Source organism: Pollachius pollachius (assembly GCF_949987615.1).
Source record: "Pollachius pollachius genome assembly, chromosome: 5".
In the NCBI taxonomy this organism is placed as follows: Eukaryota; Metazoa; Chordata; class Actinopteri; order Gadiformes; family Gadidae; genus Pollachius; species Pollachius pollachius.
In genome coordinates, this window is record NC_136938.1 from 22,474,847 (window position 1) to 22,492,196 (window position 17,350).

Consider the following 17,350-nt stretch of genomic DNA (forward strand, 5'->3'; position numbering starts at 1 on the left):
CTTGTTCAAGTTGTGTTCTTGTTTGTCTGCATTTAGTGGTTGTTTTACGTCTTGTAGTGACAAAAAAAAAACGAATCCATTTGTGGCTCTGCTATGGGCCAAACCACCTGCACGGCTTCAGCCAGTGAGCGCACGGTGCGTTGGTCACCTGACCAAAACTCCGGATCACGTGACCAACATCCCATTCTCGCCATTTTGCAGTGTGGCAGAACACAGAGGGCCACTTTTTATGGCTAGCTAATAAAACAAAGCGTTTCATGTTTTGAGGCCAAAGACCATCGAACATTTCCGGATCAGTGAGTACAACGCTGTTCAAGGGCAGCACATGTAGAATAAGGATCGTTATCCATTAACGCAAACATTATTCCAATGTCCTTGTACGCATATGTGTGCAACTATTTTCCCTGTAGCTCACTTAAACTCGCATGTGTGTGAGTGAGAGTGTGTGTGTGTGAGTGTGTTGGTAGCAGCAACTTAACCATGAGGCTAACTCACTAGCTGTCAGTGACCGTAACGCCCTCTCTTTAACGTGTTGGCATTATTCTAACCTCATAAAAGTTGGATGTACATCATCGCTGTGAACTCGAGGTCCTCTATTTAGATATGTTGGGTGGCTGTCTACTGTCGGCTGATCGGATGTCTGTGCCCAAGCACTCAGGGCAATCTCTATCTACCCCGGAACGTGTCGAGGGAGAGACATATTTTTAGCTTCTGACATAACCTGTTGTAAGTCTGTGGCTTCTCATCATCAATACTTTCAAGGAATCCAGAGGTTACATTGGACATTAATATTTCAGAATATATCCCACTTCCTGCTTTTCACAGTATCCCATAGCGTTGTTGGAGCACAAAAGCAGAAGTAATCAAGGGAAGCTGTGGTTAGTTGAAGGCAAAAGAGGGAAAGGGATTTCCACCGCACATTCGGTTGCTGCTTTTTCTTTTTTTTCTTAAGCTCCAATGTTTATAAACACATTCGCATGATCGTAGGCAATCATGGCCGTACCAGGGTGTGTTTCTGCTGTAATCTTACCCTGCTGTTATTTGCATGGAATCCTAGCATCAAGAAAAAAGGGCAAAAATGTATTTCTGAGAGTAAATCAAAATAATTCATATAATATAAACAATGTTATTATAGTGATATAATGAAAAACTTTGAAAAAACTTAACGTGAGACCAATTCTGAAGGCAATATCAGAAGCTTGAAAGTGTCAAAGGGCGGGTCTTATCATGTTACACTGCCCCGGGCGCTGTTTTTCACTCAATACACTGGCAGTGTTATGATTCAACTTTCAAAGCTACTCATCTGACTTCAACATCATCATTCAGTTTTTTCTTGTTGGCACTTCTTGCTTTGACTTGCTTGTATCCAAAGCGACCTACAGTGATTATAGCAAGTCTCCCATACAGGTATTAGACCTGTGCGCAATGGAGTTTGTTTCCAGAGAGTCGGCTATTATAGAAGACACCACAAACACATCTCTCTCTGCCTCTGCTATGTCAGAATGAAAAGTGTGCAACAAACAACCCCCTCAATCTTTTCCCTTCTGGCCTCTGTCTCTCTCTCCCAACCGGCAGGTAATGGAGGAGATCAGCGATGTTGCTGTGCTCATCGCTCATTCCTCTCCAGCCTCGACCACAACCATATCCACCTCCACGTCGTCCTCTGGGGGCCCACCCCCGGGGGCCCACTCTCAGTCCCACAGCATGCAGGTGCTGGCTGCGGAGCGGGAGGTATGCCAGCGGCTGCAGCAAAAGCAGGCCGCCGACTCGCTCATCCAGGTCATCCAGAAGCTCAGCAAGATCGTGGAGAAGCGCCCCCAGCGGCGGTGCACCGTCGCTGGCCAGAAGAGGGCGCCGGCACAGCAGGGCTCCGGCAGAGCAGCAGCAGGAGCAGCGGGCGGAGGAGGAATAGGAGGCTCCGATGGGACCACGGTGAGCCGAGGAACCTCACCCTGCAAGAGAGTGAGGCGGAGCTTCAAAGAGGAGGCGGTGACTCCCGACGCCCGCGACAGCATGAGCCCCGACCCCGCCGCGCTTTCAAACAACGTCGGCCGCGCGGCCGCCAACGACTCGGCGGTCGCCGACACCGGCAGCCACGCGGGCGTCCCCAGCAGCCGGACGGTGACGTGTTACCAGTGTAGCCTGTGCCGCTTCCTGTCCCCCACGCTCGGCCAGCTCAAGGAGCACCTGCGGCAGCACGACGAGCAGCACAGCGACCTGCTCCTCATGTGCTCTGAGTGCCACTACACCTCCCCCCACCAGGGGGAGCTGGAGGCGCACGTCAGGCTGCACTTTGAGGACGACGCGGCGGGCGCCCTGCACACGGGGCTGGCGCCGCTGGTGAGCAGCTTCGAGGACCTCCGCGACAGCGAGAAGGAGGCAGCACTGAGGCTGCTGGAGCGGCACGCCCGCGCCGCCGACGGGGACGGCGGCATCAAGGCCGAGGACAAGGGCGCGTTGTGCGACGTCGGCGAGGAGCTGTCGCAGAAGAAGAAGTGGTACAGCTACGAGGAGTACGGCCTGTACCGCTGCCTGATTTGCAGCTATGTGTGCAGCCAGCAGCGCATGCTCAAGACCCACGCCTGGAAGCACGCCGGCCTCGTCGACTGCTCCTACCCCATCTTTGAGGACGACGCCGGGCCGCTGGCGGGGAGGAAAGACGCCCAGGCTACCAAGGCCGCCCCCCCCGGCCACGCTTACCTCGCGGCCAGGGAGGAGGTGATCATGCTGTCGCCGACCCTCCAGGAAAAAGGCCCCCAGCACAGCATCCCCGGCGCCTTTCAGGTGCAGCTCTGCGTGCCGATGGCCGTCGAGAACAAGAGGGATCCCATGAGCCAATCCGTGGAGAGGCACAACGGAGATCCCGTAGCAGCAGCAGCAGAAGACCTGGAGCTAGGCGGGGCGGGGGAGTACCAGGTCAAAGACCTAAACACGGAAGAAGAGGAGGAGGAAGAAGAACCACCCACGGAGGAAGTCCAAGTGAACGCCGAGGCTGAGGCTGAGATGGCGGGGAACCACGGCCACAGCTCCCAGACGGACAGCCTGCTGTCCTCGGCCCAGAAGATCATCAGCTGCAGCCCCAACGGCGCGGGACACATCAACGTCATCGTGGAGAGGCTGCCCTCGGCCGAAGACTCCGTCATGGCCGCCAACGCGCCCCTCCTCGGCCCGGACATGTGCGGCCCGGACAAGAGGATATCGGACAGAGAGGAGGAGGAGGTGGTGGAGGAAGAGGAGGACGAGACACGCCCCGCGGAGGAGACTGTGATGTTGGACTCCGCAGAGGAGGTCGTGAAGGAACAGGTGGGGGTCACCTGGGAGGTCGAGAGCGACCTCTGTGTTGAAACTACCATCTCGTCGGCGGTGGCTGCACCGGAGGCGGCGGTCCAGACCATGGCGAGCGGCGAGCCCCTCCGCGACGAGAACGTCCCCCCGTCGGGCCGGACCCGGACCAACTCCGAGTCCCTCCGCCTGCACTCCCTGGTGGCCGAGGCCCTGGTCGCCATGCCCATGAGAACCCCCGAGCCGTACAGCTGCAGCGGCGGGGGTCCTAAGGCTTGCCTCAAGACCGTCAAAGCCCGAGTGCAGAGTCCCGGCGCGGGCCAGAGGCTCCACGAGGGCCCGACAGCTCTGGTCGAGCTAGAGCGTTGTGCGGACGCCGAGGGGGAGGAGGATGTCGGGGCGCTGATCCCCCTCAGGCTGGGCCTGGTAGAGGTGGACGAGGAGGGTCCCGCCGCCAAGGCCGGCATCAGCCTGTCCCTGCTGACCGTCATCGAGAGGCTCCGCGAGCGCTCGGACCAGAACGCCACGGACGAGGACATCCTGAAGGAGCTGCAGGACAACGCGCAGTTCCACAACGGCGGCGCGGCGGCGGCGGCGGCGGCGGTCGACGTGGCCAGTATAGACCGGGTGGTCTCCACGGTCACGGACGGGGGTCTGGTGGACTACATCCCCGGCAGCGAGAGGCCCTACCGCTGCAGGCTGTGCCGCTACAGCAGCGGCAACAAGGGCTACGTCAAGCAGCACCTGCGGGTGCACCGGCAGAGGATGCCCTACCAGTGTCCCATCTGCGAGCACGTCGCCCTGGACAGCAAGGACCTGGAGAGCCACATGATCCACCACTGCAAGGCCAGGACGTACCAGTGCAAGCAGTGCTCCAGCACCTTCCACTACAAGGTGGGCTGAGACGGACGCGCACGCCTCCTTTTTGATCTGCACCTCGCACAACCTTACGTGTATATTTTTTGCGATTTGTAATTGAAGCTAATGTTAGTATGTACTAAGTGGCCTAAATTTTCGGTCTTTAGGTCTGGATATGCCATTGTTAAAGCCAACGCTCTTACTGCATTGACAAAGCGTGTATATCTTGCCAGTTTTCAGAGGCTGTGTTAGGATGAACTAAAGTGAACCCTCTTTGAATAATAAGACCGCTGAAATACTTCAATGCTGCAATCATTATGTTCGAGAGAAGGCTTATCGATCAAGTTTCTTCTGCAGCATTTAATTAGGGGCGTTCAAAAGGAAGATGTGTGTGGATAGATATATATAGGATAGATATCTCCAGAAGGGCCGCAACGCCGCCGCTTCTGCTGCCAGGTGGTGCACTGCTGTTGCAGTAGTATGCCGACTTCAGCAGAGGTGAAGCTATTGATCCCCTTGCTACATGAGAAGCCGAGCAGTGGGCTACCGCCGATCATTAGGCTCATCATGTTATTCAGGCCAGGTTTGGGAGTCCATGGAGAGGGCATTTGGCAGAAGCTCCTAGCGAGAGATAGCCCTATAACTCTGCGGAGTGCTTGAACTGCACTGTCAATCAACCGCTTTTAAAAGATGTTATAAAGAATGAAAACTCGTCATTTTCCACTCATGAGTGGAAGAAAATTCCAGTGATGGATTTTTTATGCTATGATAAATGATGCATGATTCCACTGCTGCATTGCATCCGTCTACTCCCATCATGTTTGAAACTACGCGTGCAAACGAATGTCGCTCAGCAGAGGTTCATAAGACGATCCCACGACAGGACTGGCTTATCGATTTCGCACGAAAACAAACGTTAGTTGTAAGAAACACCAAAAAAGTGAACCCAAGAAGGGGTACTTCTGAGCGGAACACAGCGAGGGTGTGTCGTTGATGTCGCCTGGCCTCCCTCCATTCAGAACCTCCTGAGGAGCCACGAGCAGGAGCAACACGGGCTTGGACTCCCCGCCCCCGCCCTCACGCCCCTGGCCGAGGCCATGGCCGCCGCAGAGGAGGTGGAGCTCGCCATGGAGGAGGGTAAGGCCACCGAGAGCGGGACGGGAGTTTGAGGGGCTTCCTCACTTTTAGACTTTTAGAGCATGAAGCAGACGCTTTTATCCAAAGCGACTTAGGATGAGTACATTTGTCAGAGGAAAGAGAAACAATATATCCGTCAGTACAGTAAAGATGTTCTTGGGAACAAGTGCCACGTACTTACAGTTGTTAGGTTAACCCCTTCCCTGTGTCCAACAAAGACAGCTAGGATAAGACGCTACACAATGCAACGTTTTATTTTCTATTTTCAAGTGCTAGGACGTACAACATACAATAAGTGTGTACATTAAGTTTATGGGGTGTACATAAAGTGAAATTGGTTCAAACACAACATCAATAATGGCGATTCTTTTATTTGAATTATTCCTTATTCACATTGTGCTGGAAAAACGAGTAACTACATGAATTAAATTTATATTAATATTTTCAATTGATCAATGTCTATATTAAGTGTTCTTAGCGGTGTTTATTGTATGAAGTGCTTATTTGTAATATCTTTGTTTCATTTATCCCTTGACTTTAGAAAGCAGCATGCCAAAAGTGCACAAGTGTGACGTGTGTGACTACACCAGCTCTACGTACGTGGGGGTGAGGAACCACCGGCGCATCCACAACTCGGACAAGCCTTACAGGTGAGCCCTCCACCATGCCCCTGGCCCCTGGCCCTCAGTCCTCCATTTTCACTTTTTTCTGTTTCAAATTGATAAAATAAGAGTATTCAAGTTCGGAATGGATTCATATAATATATTCATATAATATTATAACAATGTCGGAAAAAAGGGTCAAGCATTACAGTAGTAGTGCAGGTCAATCCAAATGTTCTTATGATGCTAAATTAATTTGGATATGTAATGTTGGGAATTCTAAGCCCCCATGTGGGATTTCTCGTACATTCCAAAAGCATACGGCCTACAGAGGAAAATCAGACTCATTTTCTTAGTCATGTCCAGTCTTTCTTTCAGCAACACAAACCGCTTTCTTAAAATCTCCTTATATGGTCTTTGACTTGGAGCTTCTTTACGTGTCATATTATAAATGACCACTAGGGAGCAGTAGCGGCTAAGGAAAGCCTGGTTAAGGCTGTCTTTTTTCTCAGCTCAAGTGTAAAAAATGCACACATTTACAAATGTTTGAATAAATGCAAATTAAATTAATGCAATTAAAAAAAAAGTTCAAGCATAAAGTTAGCTATCTAAGAACTGACATTTCTAATGCACTTGGGAAAAACTGAAGGTCAGAAATCATGATCATGAATCTGTACCACAGATGAGGGATAACTCGTCAAATGTTGTGATGTCGCAGGATTATTAGACTAACTCAAATAGCAAAGTTCTCCCTTTGTATTTGCATTTTAAACTGCATAAAGGTCAGTGAAACCAAAATCAATGACCCAGTCCGAGAGAGGGTTAGGCTTCTAGGACAACTATAGTATAACGCCACGGGGTGTGTGTGTGTTGATGTTTGGCGTTCTGTCACTGCAGGATTTCGAGTGGCGTTTTTCACATACATCATTGTTTATAGCACTCATACACAACGACAGCACTAGTTTAAATGTGTCACATACTTTGCATTGGTCGTCACCATGGGGATAACACCCCCCCCCCCCACACTTCTAGAACTCTCAGCCCAAAACTGATTTATTTTAGTCGCATGCGTTCGAATTTGAGCTTAAACGGGGGGTTTACCTTCACTTTAAAAAATGTCTGGTTACTCCTTCTACTCTAGTATTAAAAGGTGTCACAGTTACTACATCCACTGCCAACAGCTCACTGAAATTAATTGAAAATTAAGTATTTGATTGTTTGTTATTTTCGGCAAATTGACTCGTTGCAATCATGCCATCGGTCCTCTTGTGTTTTCATGGGGCTGTACAAGCAACTAAACAGAGTTTCAAAATAGAAACCAGCTAATCTAGATATCAAGCCCCACTAGGCTGTTTTCAAATCCATTAGGGTTTAGTTATGGTTAACACTTTGGCACATGATTATTTTCCCTTTTGGCTGAGGAACTGCTCAGTTTCCATCATCTAAATTGACATCTAGCAAGTTTATTTGAAAAGTGGATAGTCTTATTTTTTTAATGAATTGAGGTACTAGTCAAAAGTCCTTGTACTTAAGTTGAGCTCTCAAGTTCATTACAAAAGTTTTTGTACCTTTTTTAAATTATTTTTTGGTTACTTTCCACATCTTACTAAAAACTGCTCCAATTGGATGAATTGCTTGTGAGTTGAGAGAAATGTCCCAGTATTATTTTATATTAAATTGCCCTGATTCTTCCTATTTCGGATAAGTAATCAATAGCTACCATTGAACAGGGAGACAATTTCTTAATATCATATTATAAATTATATATATTATGTATTATCCATCATATAATATGCCATTTCATTATGGTGTTTTTTCACTATCACATCAAGGCTAAACATCATCTTAAGGGATTTCTCTGTGCAACAAAGCCTTTTCTGCGAGCCGAAAAAATAAAGGATAAATGTCCAACCATGGACACACAAATATATCTTAAAGTGCGTGAAGATAGATCGAGTGGGGTAGTGACGGCTAAATGCAACCTTAACATGAGACATCTAATGACATGGTCCTTTCTGTTGCCTCTCCACTGGTATGCAACCCACTCTAGCCCTGTTGTATTTATAAATGCAAAAGGATCGTCCGCATTAAGAGGCTCAGGTCCTTGTCACACACAATCCAAGCCTGCATCTGTCTGGCGTCCAGCGATGCTGTCTTGGCAGGAGACCAGTGCACTGCCACCATATAAAGCACCCCTCTTTGATGAGTGTCCCGGTGTTGTAATGCTATGTCGCTGTTGAAACCTTGCTTGTCAAATCAAGCGGTGGGTGAATATACAAACATATATTTGAGACATCCTTTTAGATATACCGTGCATCTGAGAATTTAACTTGCGTATATTGTGTGTGTGTGTGTGTGTGTGGTCAGTCACACTGTGGAGCTTAATTAATTTACAGGTCTTGCCTTTAATGACTGAGACAATGAACGCCAGGCTGGGTCGGCTCACCCTTATAATAACTCTGTCTATTTTTGCTGTTGTTCGAAATGAACAGCTCAGTTCCAGTAAGTGTATATTCAAGGGACTGTCTCACTGCGGACAAGAAGGCACATCGATGGTTAAAGAAACTGCGTTATCCAGCTATTCATATAATTTCTGCAAGCCCCACGGCAAAATAGAAAGGTAAAGTGAAGAAAATTAAAAAAGAAACGCATCTAAATTCAAAATGAGCTTTTGAAAATGGCTACCCTTTTTCATACCAATTTATCAAAGGGTTGTAATTGACGATATCAAATAGCGAAGTCCTAGTTATATTTTAAACTACCTAATTTACTCTTGGTAAAGTCAATATTTTAAATTGGACCTGGCACATTTAATATTCGTATTATAGCAACGTTCTAAGCACACGCAAACCACGCGTTCAGGAGTTAATTTGATTAGATTTGAAAGATATTACCAAATCCAAAATCCCCTCCTCCCACCATCCCTGCATTCCCGAAAAACTGAGTCCGTTTTCAGGCTTTAATACCATTGGTTGCTACAAACCAATCAACTGACACCTCAGGTGTATTTACGATATCAAGTTTCGATATCAAGTTCAAGTTCGATATCAAGGGTGCCAACGACATCGTCCGCCGTCTCATAGTACACGTGTACTCCTACGTGGAGGCCTCTTTGCTGATTACAAAGAGCAAGGCCGCCGAGCAGTAGAAGGGTGCTCCACTCCCAGGCTGAAAGGCTGTGAGCTCCAACCTCAATGTCTGTTGTCTATCTGTGGAGATCCTTTCTGCCTTTCCCCTACCAGGGAAAGATAATGCAATGTCATTTTATTTGGGTAAAAGTGTAATTTTCTGCAATTTTGCGGTGATTTGGGCACTTTCCCCTTTTCACACTGAAATTAATGTAAAGATGCCAAGGTGATTTGATTTGGATGTTGTCAATAGAACCCAACTCTTGTACAGAAAAACAACTTATTGTACTATTACCCCTTTCTCTACAACACCCATACAGTCTTACACAAAGATGCGCACACCAGCAATCTAAGTTGGGAAAGCTTAATGAATGTTTTATTCTAAAATACTGAAGAGTTAATTGTCTATCTGATCACCGAAGACACTGCATGTGTGCTATACACACCAGTATGAACATGGATGGTCGTTCTGTCTGGAATCTATCCATGCACATTTCATGTCATTGTTATAATGAATGTCACGTCTGTGTTGAGCCTGTGAAAACACAGCACTTGGAAGATGGCCTACACATTATTGAGCCTCAAAACAGAACCTGTCCCCATTGCTGCATTGGTCTTCTCTGTAATACCTTATTTCTTGATTCAGGATTTCGGGTTGGTATTTGTTTTTATCCTTTGGAAATGTCAAAGCAAGCTAGTACGAAGTATAAATAACCACCTATTTATTTTCCAACACAACTGTCGTTTCTCTGCGTCGGGGTTCTTTGTGACTTACTGAGCTCTTACCAAACATGCTCGTGGGGTCGTTTTGCCCTCTTGGTTCTCATTTGTTGTTCACTTGATATACTTATGCATACTTTGTTAAATACCTACTTGATGATGCCAAACACTCCACAGTGTTTAAAAGTCAAACACAAAGTGTTTAAAAGACGACGGGAGTAAATTTCCCGGATAACAAATGGGTGAAAGCAAAATCAGGAAGGTCAAGCACAACTTTCATAACTCTATTCTGAGTGTGCATTGTAGAATAAACTCTGTGATCCTCAGAAGCCCTTTGAAAAGCAAGCAATTCAGTCGCCTACTTGGTGACCAAAGCACACAGAATCACTCCAGCCCTTCACCCTGTTGCATGTTGACCTTCAGACTGTCCATCCATCCATCCTGGTATTTTGAGCAGAATCACAAGGCGCTCCACGACTTTAGAGTACTTGAGCACATTGTGAGAGTCAGGAGATCACTTCCTGGCAAGCAGAGCTTGGCGCCACAAGATTAAGTCCCGGCGTCAGCCTTTCACTCCGGTTTCCTTCAAAGGATAAAGCCGGAGCACCTTACACAATGCGATGGTAGATGTCGTCAACAGTCATGGACACTTCTTTTTGTGATTCATGGTTCATGGAGGTTTTTTAGTGAAAATGCTGAATAAATGATAGCCTCTTCTCGAGATCCAAGCTGATAAAAGAGGATGGCAAAAAATAAATAAAATAAAAAGATAACTATTCAAAGCGCTCCAAGCGAGGCCATGTGCATTTTTTTTTTTCCCCCACTTTTACAAAAATGAAAACGAATAACCCTGTGGGTCTGTCAAATGTTGCTTGGATCTATTTTGCGACTTTCAACAGTTTATCCTCCCCCACCCTTCTCTTCCAACAACCCCCCCTCCTCCTCCTCCTCTTTCGGCCAATCAGGTGCTGTAGCTGTGACTTTGCCACCACCAACATGAACAGTCTGAAGAGCCACATGCGACGCCATCCCCAGGAGCACCAGGCTGTGCAGCTGCTGGAGCAGTACAGGTGAGGAGGGCGGGGGGGTCCGTTGGGGAAGGGTAGACTCTACAGCTGGCCTTGTGTTGTGATCCTGGTAGTTACGGATGTGGGAAACATTGACGCCAGACTGCTTTCGTTCTTGTGTTATTGTTTACTTTGGAGGCTGCGTATTACTGTTTCCGTAAAACGCTCAGTATTTCTTTATTTAGACGAGAGAATTAGCGCCGAGCGCTTCTACCCATGTCCTTGTCAATTTGTTTACAACTAAGCAGTGATAAATGTTTCACTGTGGAATCATGGTAGCTAGATGCCACAGTGTTTTCATTTGGATGTTATTGATGGCACCTCTTGAGACTCTTGTACACACAAACACACTCAGCTTATTGTCTCATTTCTCCTTTACTCCGCACCAACACAAGGACGAACATACACACACACACACACACACACACACACCAAACCTTTTCTAAAGCGAAATATAATGGTTCATTTTATTCTCACGATTCAATGTCTGCACGTTGACCGTGACTGCGATTATTATTTTTGTTGAGATGAAACTAGGAACACATTTTATGACCCATCATTTTCTCATTGTGTTAACCTGACATGGATTATTAACTAGTAACTCAAGTTAATAAACAGCCCTGTGCGTAGCATCGCCCGGGATTAGCCTGCAACCGGAGGAACGTTCAGAGTTGTGTTGTATTATAAACTTGACTCAAACTTAGAAACAGCTGGTTTTAAAGTACCTGTTTAAATTACCTCAGCTTAAGTAACCTCCTTAGAATTTAAAAAAGCAAAAACATTGTCATTGTACTTTCTTCCCTGCTGCCTTTTCACCACGTACCATGGGTGATGCTGGTTTGGAAACATTTAAATATATGATAACTCTGTTTATAATATATAGGGAGGACCAAGCAGGAATGGATTAAGTTATTTTCTTGTGTACATATTTTCTTTGCAAATTAACATCTGCCAAAGAAAACTATGGAAGGGTAGACAAATTGTTTGTTGCATTTAGTTTTCCACAAAGTGCTCTCCTTGTTAAAATTTGAATAAACAATTATGTTTTGGGGTTTTCTCTCCAGAAAGAAATAATGATAGAAAAACAAACTTCTTTGGGTAGTTGGCAGAATTCTTCTAATCCTTGGAAAGGTGTCGTGTCAGGGATTCCCATTTCCACGGTCCCTCGCGTTGGATATTTAGTGGATCAAAGACGAGTAAAGTAATTGGGATGGGAGAAGCAGTGTTTTGTTGACTGGACACAATGGCTCTGGATTTTGAAAGAGAAATCCCCAGCTACTCTGACTAGAATAAGAGCCCTTCCAGTGAATCCACTGGAACACAATACCAAGCACAAAGTATGTCACTCTCTAACTGATTGCTTGGTACATTGCTCAATATCCATACTTTCAAAGTTCGTACCCCTCAAGCCTCCTTCCAATAGTCACATTGCCGTGTTGGATAGAGGAATTTAGCTGTTTATCAAGTTCTTCGATTTGATTAATATTCAGTTAGAATCATTTTTCCACTATTATATCTCATTTATCCATCACCGTGCTGATGAGAAGTTCAAATCATTTGAGGATTAGGCTTCATTGAGTCCCACCGTCTGAGCGTTTCTAATTAAAGTCGGCCATTCTCCTCGGGGACCTTGCTACCCTCTTTTCAGGATCCCATGGATTTCTGTGACCTATTGAAAAGAAGCCTTTTTTCTTTAGTTTCTGGCTTTTTCTTCTTTAGTTCTTGGCTCTCCCCTCCCTTCCTCACCTGAATTCCCTACGATTCCTCTTTCTTTTCACTGTCGTTTTCTCACAAATGTCAAGGCGGCAACCACAGCTTTCTTAATTTATTTTTCAGCAACACCACTTCAGTTACCCTGAACCCCAATTGCTTCTCTCACACCTGCGTGTTACACGCCTTTCTAACTTCCCCTGGGACTTGAGTCTTAAACCGTGGGGACGACTCCCTTAATAGAAAGGAGAACAAGGATTAGCAGAGCCTCCGCAAGCATATCAAATCAACTTAACCAACCTGATCCGCTTGCACTGTCACCCTCGCTCTCTTTCATCTCCCCGCCTCACTCTCTTGCTGCCCCTCCCCCCTTCTCCCTCTAGGTGCTCGCTCTGTGGCTACGTGTGCAGCCACCCGCCCTCGCTCAAGTCCCACATGTGGAAGCACGCCGGAGACCAGAACTACAACTATGAGCAGGTCAACAAAGCCATCAATGAGGCCATCACCCAGAGCAGCCGGTGAGCGTCAGGTCCCCTCTGGGCTCCACAGAGCCTGTGTAGCTGTATGGATTCGCTATTGTCCTCAGCCGTCCTCAATAGCAGGCTGCATGGATACATTCCATATCCTTCCTGATTTAAATGGCAGGGTTTTCTCCCCCAGCACGCATCGAGTCATATTTTTATTCCGATCGCTTGCACCCTGCTAGAATTCGAACCAGGCGCTGTTGAACCCCGACACCACTGCATGACAACCAGCGCAAGAAGAAGTCGACCTTTAGAAAGACGCATAGCAAAGTAAACCCTCAGAGTTTGAACAGTTTGGCCTTGTATTGTATTCTCTTCCTCCCGTTTCCTGCGTCCTTTTACCTCCCCGTCTTCTCCCGTCCCCAGCGGCCCCCAGAAGCTGTCGGCTGTGTCGGAGCCGGTGGCAGAGCGCTCCGCTGTGGGATCCCCCCGGGACCAGGCCCCCAGGGGCCCCATCGAGGCGCCGATCGCCTTCACCCCAGCCGCCGCCACCAACCCCTCACCGGCGACAGAGCCCTCAGCGGCGGGCCAGACGATACCCAACGCCGTCGAACTGTCCCAGCTGTCGACGAGCATCGAAGTGCAGAGCGCCACGCCACAGCCGCCACACGCGCCGGCCTCCCTCTCCGGGGGGCCCAGGCCGGCCCCGGGCCCCCCGGCCGCTGGGCACGGCCCCGGCATGGAGTACTGCGTGCTGCTCTTTTGCTGCTGCATCTGCGGCTTCGAGTCCACGAGCAAGGAGCGTCTTATGGAGCACATGAAGGAGCACGAGGGCGACATCATCAGCATCATCCTGAACAAAGAGCAGCAACAGCAGCAGCCGGTCCTCCAGTCAGCAGAGGGAGACGCAGCACAGTGAGGCCTTAGCATAGGACCCTTACCCCTCTCTCTATCGCTCTAGTCCGCCTCTTTCTACATTTTTGTACACTCTGACTTGATGATGCAAAAGTACCATGAAGCAAACCCGCCTAGTGAAACACGGATGGCCAAATGTCTTGGCCCCCAATGGACACGGCTGCATCCCAAGTGATCTGTTTTCATTGTGTCGTCGACCGCACGGTATCTACCATAACTTGAGCCAGTTTGTACCTCATAGAAGCAACCACACAATCTCTTCTCTATATGAAATGGCATTTGTTTCCTTTGTATCTATTATCTTTCACATATTGAAGGCAAGGCAGCTGTAGTAATTGCTTTTGTAATATTTAATGTATTTATCCGTTTTACCTCCGTCACTCAAGCCTAGTGGAAAAAAAATTCTCCTGCTATTGTTCAAGCTCTTTCATGCCTGGAGGTATGAATCTGTTTTTCCTTCCAATATAATTTGAGGTTTATATACTTTGCATGTTCAGTCTCTTGTTATGCCGTTTAAACAGCCTTTAGTCCCGTTCGTTTTTTAGTAGGTTTTAGCTAATAGTTTCTAGATTAAAACTTATTTCATCATTCTTCAAGGTAATAATTGTTAATAAATCAAAAACAAATGATAATACGGCCTTCAAGGGAAAGGAAAATGATCTGCTTTTCAAAGTGCTAATGCTCCTTGTTCTGGATAAGTTGGGCCCGTAGAAGGAATATAAGTGCCACGCGACCACTAACTCACAAGAACAAAAATGGTGGCTGCCGGTTATGTGGGCTCCATCGCTGTTTTGAACATTGAGGATATTCGAAAAAGGGAAATGGGGGGGATAGTTAAATAATTGATCAATCTGGCTCCATGGATCACCAACATGTTGTATTCTTTAACCTTGATTGTGGACACACTAATGTGCTGTGCAAATTAGTCACAGGTGTAACCATTCACCCAGCATCTGTCATGTGCTCAGTTGCCATGGAAATAGCCCTGGCAACATGCAGCGGCACTTTCCCTCGTTTCGTTAATATAACGAAGGGGCCGTTGCAGTCGGTGTTGTAACACCCTGATAGTTAGTAAAAGAAAAAGTGTATGAGACTTGTACTTCAGCTATTGCTGAAGGGTCTTAAAGCTAGAATTAAATATTTAAAGAGGAGGAAAATAAATAGTCATGTTCTCCAGTTTATTCACCAGACCTCCCTCCCGTTGTTAGTATTCTCTCCCCCACCACAGCACTCTGCTGGATAGTGCCAAGTTCAACTTCAATTCACCCCAGTGAGGTCGTAAAGGTGAGCAATTCAACCCAGGAGAGAATTCCAAATTCTCCCAAAATGCAGTCCAAAATCAAAATGGAGAAACAACTAAAACATTCTATTGGGTAAGTTAAAGGACTAGTGACATTTTCATTTTTCAAATGTCATTTGCAACTTCTCCCGCTAAGCCCAAACCCCTAGAGCTGTCATGACTCAGGAGTCTACCTCCAGGCTAAAACTTGACCCACCATGTTTCTAGACAAATTAGTGTAAAGGTTATGAAAATGGATTGTTGTAAGGGTGTTGGCAGAGTGTCACACTGTAATAATCTTTCAAACCTCACACGCTACTTGACATGTTTGTTTCTTCGAGCCATTAACTGGGCCTTATTGGTTTTACCACCACACCAACGAAGGTAAACGGAATTGAAATGAGAGCATACATATTCATGCACACTCTCCCCTCTCTTCTTTTGATGTTTCATAATGGCTTGCTCAGTCTATCGCATCTATCTCGGTGGGCCATTGTGCAGGCAGAGTCTGTCATCACAGAGCAGATTACCGTTGGATGTCTTATCATTGTCTAGGATTCCAGGCACTCGGTTTTCTTGGAAAGAAACTGACAGTGTGTGGATATTTTCAATAAACAACCATCAGTTTGAGTGAAGATTGTATTTATCTGGCGTAGACCGGGCCGTCCAGACAACCGCACCCTGAATCCAGTGTCCTGGCCTCCGTACCTCATTAGCCTCTCATAGCAACTCTGGCGATGAAATTATCATTGAATTTGGGTTGAGGGGGTTGTTTTCCCATGTGGTCCGCTTACACTGTTGGCTGCTGTTGATTATAATAATTATGTAATTTCTCAGTTCAGGTGGTCATGGCCTTTTTCATGAGTGTGAATACTGATCATTTTGGAATGGATGATTCTGAAACCCTTTTTTTGTGTTGCAATTTTCAAAATATTGAAAGAGCCCACCTCCCCTTGGATCTTGGAATGTGCTTAATAGCCCCGCCACAACCTTTGTATTAGTGTCATATAGTCCTCAGGCAGTCCAAGTGCAGTGGAACAGACAATTTAAGTGCCAAATATGTCTTCAAATTGATCATTTATAATATAAAAAGCTCTATTGTAAGCCACTGAATGTGAAGGGAAAAGTACATTATTTTTTATTATTTTTGAACTAGTTGCCTTTTGGTTCATAAGTGTAACAAAGACGTATGTAGTCTGCTTTTGTGTCATACTATAATTCATATTATAACTATTATTTTATTATTTGAAGCCCTGAATCGAATATCCCTCCCAGGCACCAACACGAAAGGTGAAAGGCTTTTGTTCCAACGAGTAATTATTGAATTGGTACTGTATTTTTGCTATGTAAATACTGTAGTTTAATACTGTAGAATATTAAATATAAAACATTTTTTTCTTCAAAGAAGAAATAAAAATACTTTTTTATGATTGTTTAAAAACACTACAGCAAATTTCTATAGGAATGTGTGAGTTCATGGTGTTTATTATTTTCATTAATTTTTACTTGTATTTAAGGGAACTGATATTTTAAGAAGAAAAAGAAACACACACACAACTGGGTGCGTTAAAACCAAAGGTGCTAGAGAATGTGTAAAAAAACAAAAAAAACATGAACTCTGTGCTTATCTGTTGACAAAAGTTTTGTAATTCAATATGGAACCTGCTCCCAAACCTTGATGTGATGCTTGCTTTGTTTTTATTTATTATTTTGGAAACATAATAGGCAGTATTATGTCGCAATTTTGCCATTGTATTTTGGTAATAAAGACTGGGAAATAGGAAGAAAGAATTTGTATTGGTCGTTTTGTGTTGATTCAAACATGTCATGAACGTTTTGTGGGAAGGACTTTAACTAACAAAAACCTGCACTAGAAAAAAAGTCCTTCTGAAATGCTGCTTGGAAAACAAGGTCTTCATACTCTTGTAGGTCCTGTCACAGCTGGGCCAAACAATGCTGAGCCCCTAAATTAAGGTTGTAAAACCTTCTACAAAAGGCTTTCCCTAATCTTCATTGTGGCGTGCATAACCCAACAGAACATACATGTTTGTTTCCAGATGGTAGGCCTGTCTCTGTGAGTTTGTTGTGAGATTCCCATGCTCATATGCGAGTACCCGAGGTAGAGGGGGAAAATTGAGAAATGGCCAGTCTTGAAATTTTAAAACATTAGTTTCGACCTTGCATTGCA

The 17,350-nt window shown here is 46.0% G+C and overlaps 1 protein-coding gene across 1 annotated transcript; it reads left to right on the forward strand.

The window, feature by feature from the left end:
* The first annotated feature begins 204 nt into the window (after positions 1 to 204).
* On the forward strand, positions 205 to 16,847 carry znf507 (zinc finger protein 507). Its single transcript, XM_079736535.1, has 7 exons — positions 205 to 296; positions 1,576 to 4,176; positions 5,160 to 5,277; positions 5,819 to 5,927; positions 10,693 to 10,797; positions 12,888 to 13,022; positions 13,395 to 16,847. The coding sequence occupies exons 2-7, from the start codon at positions 1,579 to 1,581 to the stop codon at positions 13,885 to 13,887; spliced, it is 3,558 nt and encodes a 1,185-aa protein (XP_079592661.1). The 5' UTR covers positions 205 to 296; positions 1,576 to 1,578; the 3' UTR covers positions 13,888 to 16,847.
* The last annotated feature ends 503 nt before the right edge of the window (positions 16,848 to 17,350 follow it).

Bases quoted from the DNA above. Each gene is read 5' to 3' on its own strand.
- znf507 (XM_079736535.1), top strand. From the start codon at position 1,579: ATGGAGGAGATCAGCGATGTTGCTGTGCTCATCGCTCATTCCTCTCCA. The intron at 5,278-5,818 runs GTAAGGCCACCG...CCTTGACTTTAG, and splicing joins GGAGCTCGCCATGGAGGAGG to AAAGCAGCATGCCAAAAGTG. The intron at 13,023-13,394 runs GTGAGCGTCAGG...TCCCGTCCCCAG, and splicing joins GCCATCACCCAGAGCAGCCG to CGGCCCCCAGAAGCTGTCGG.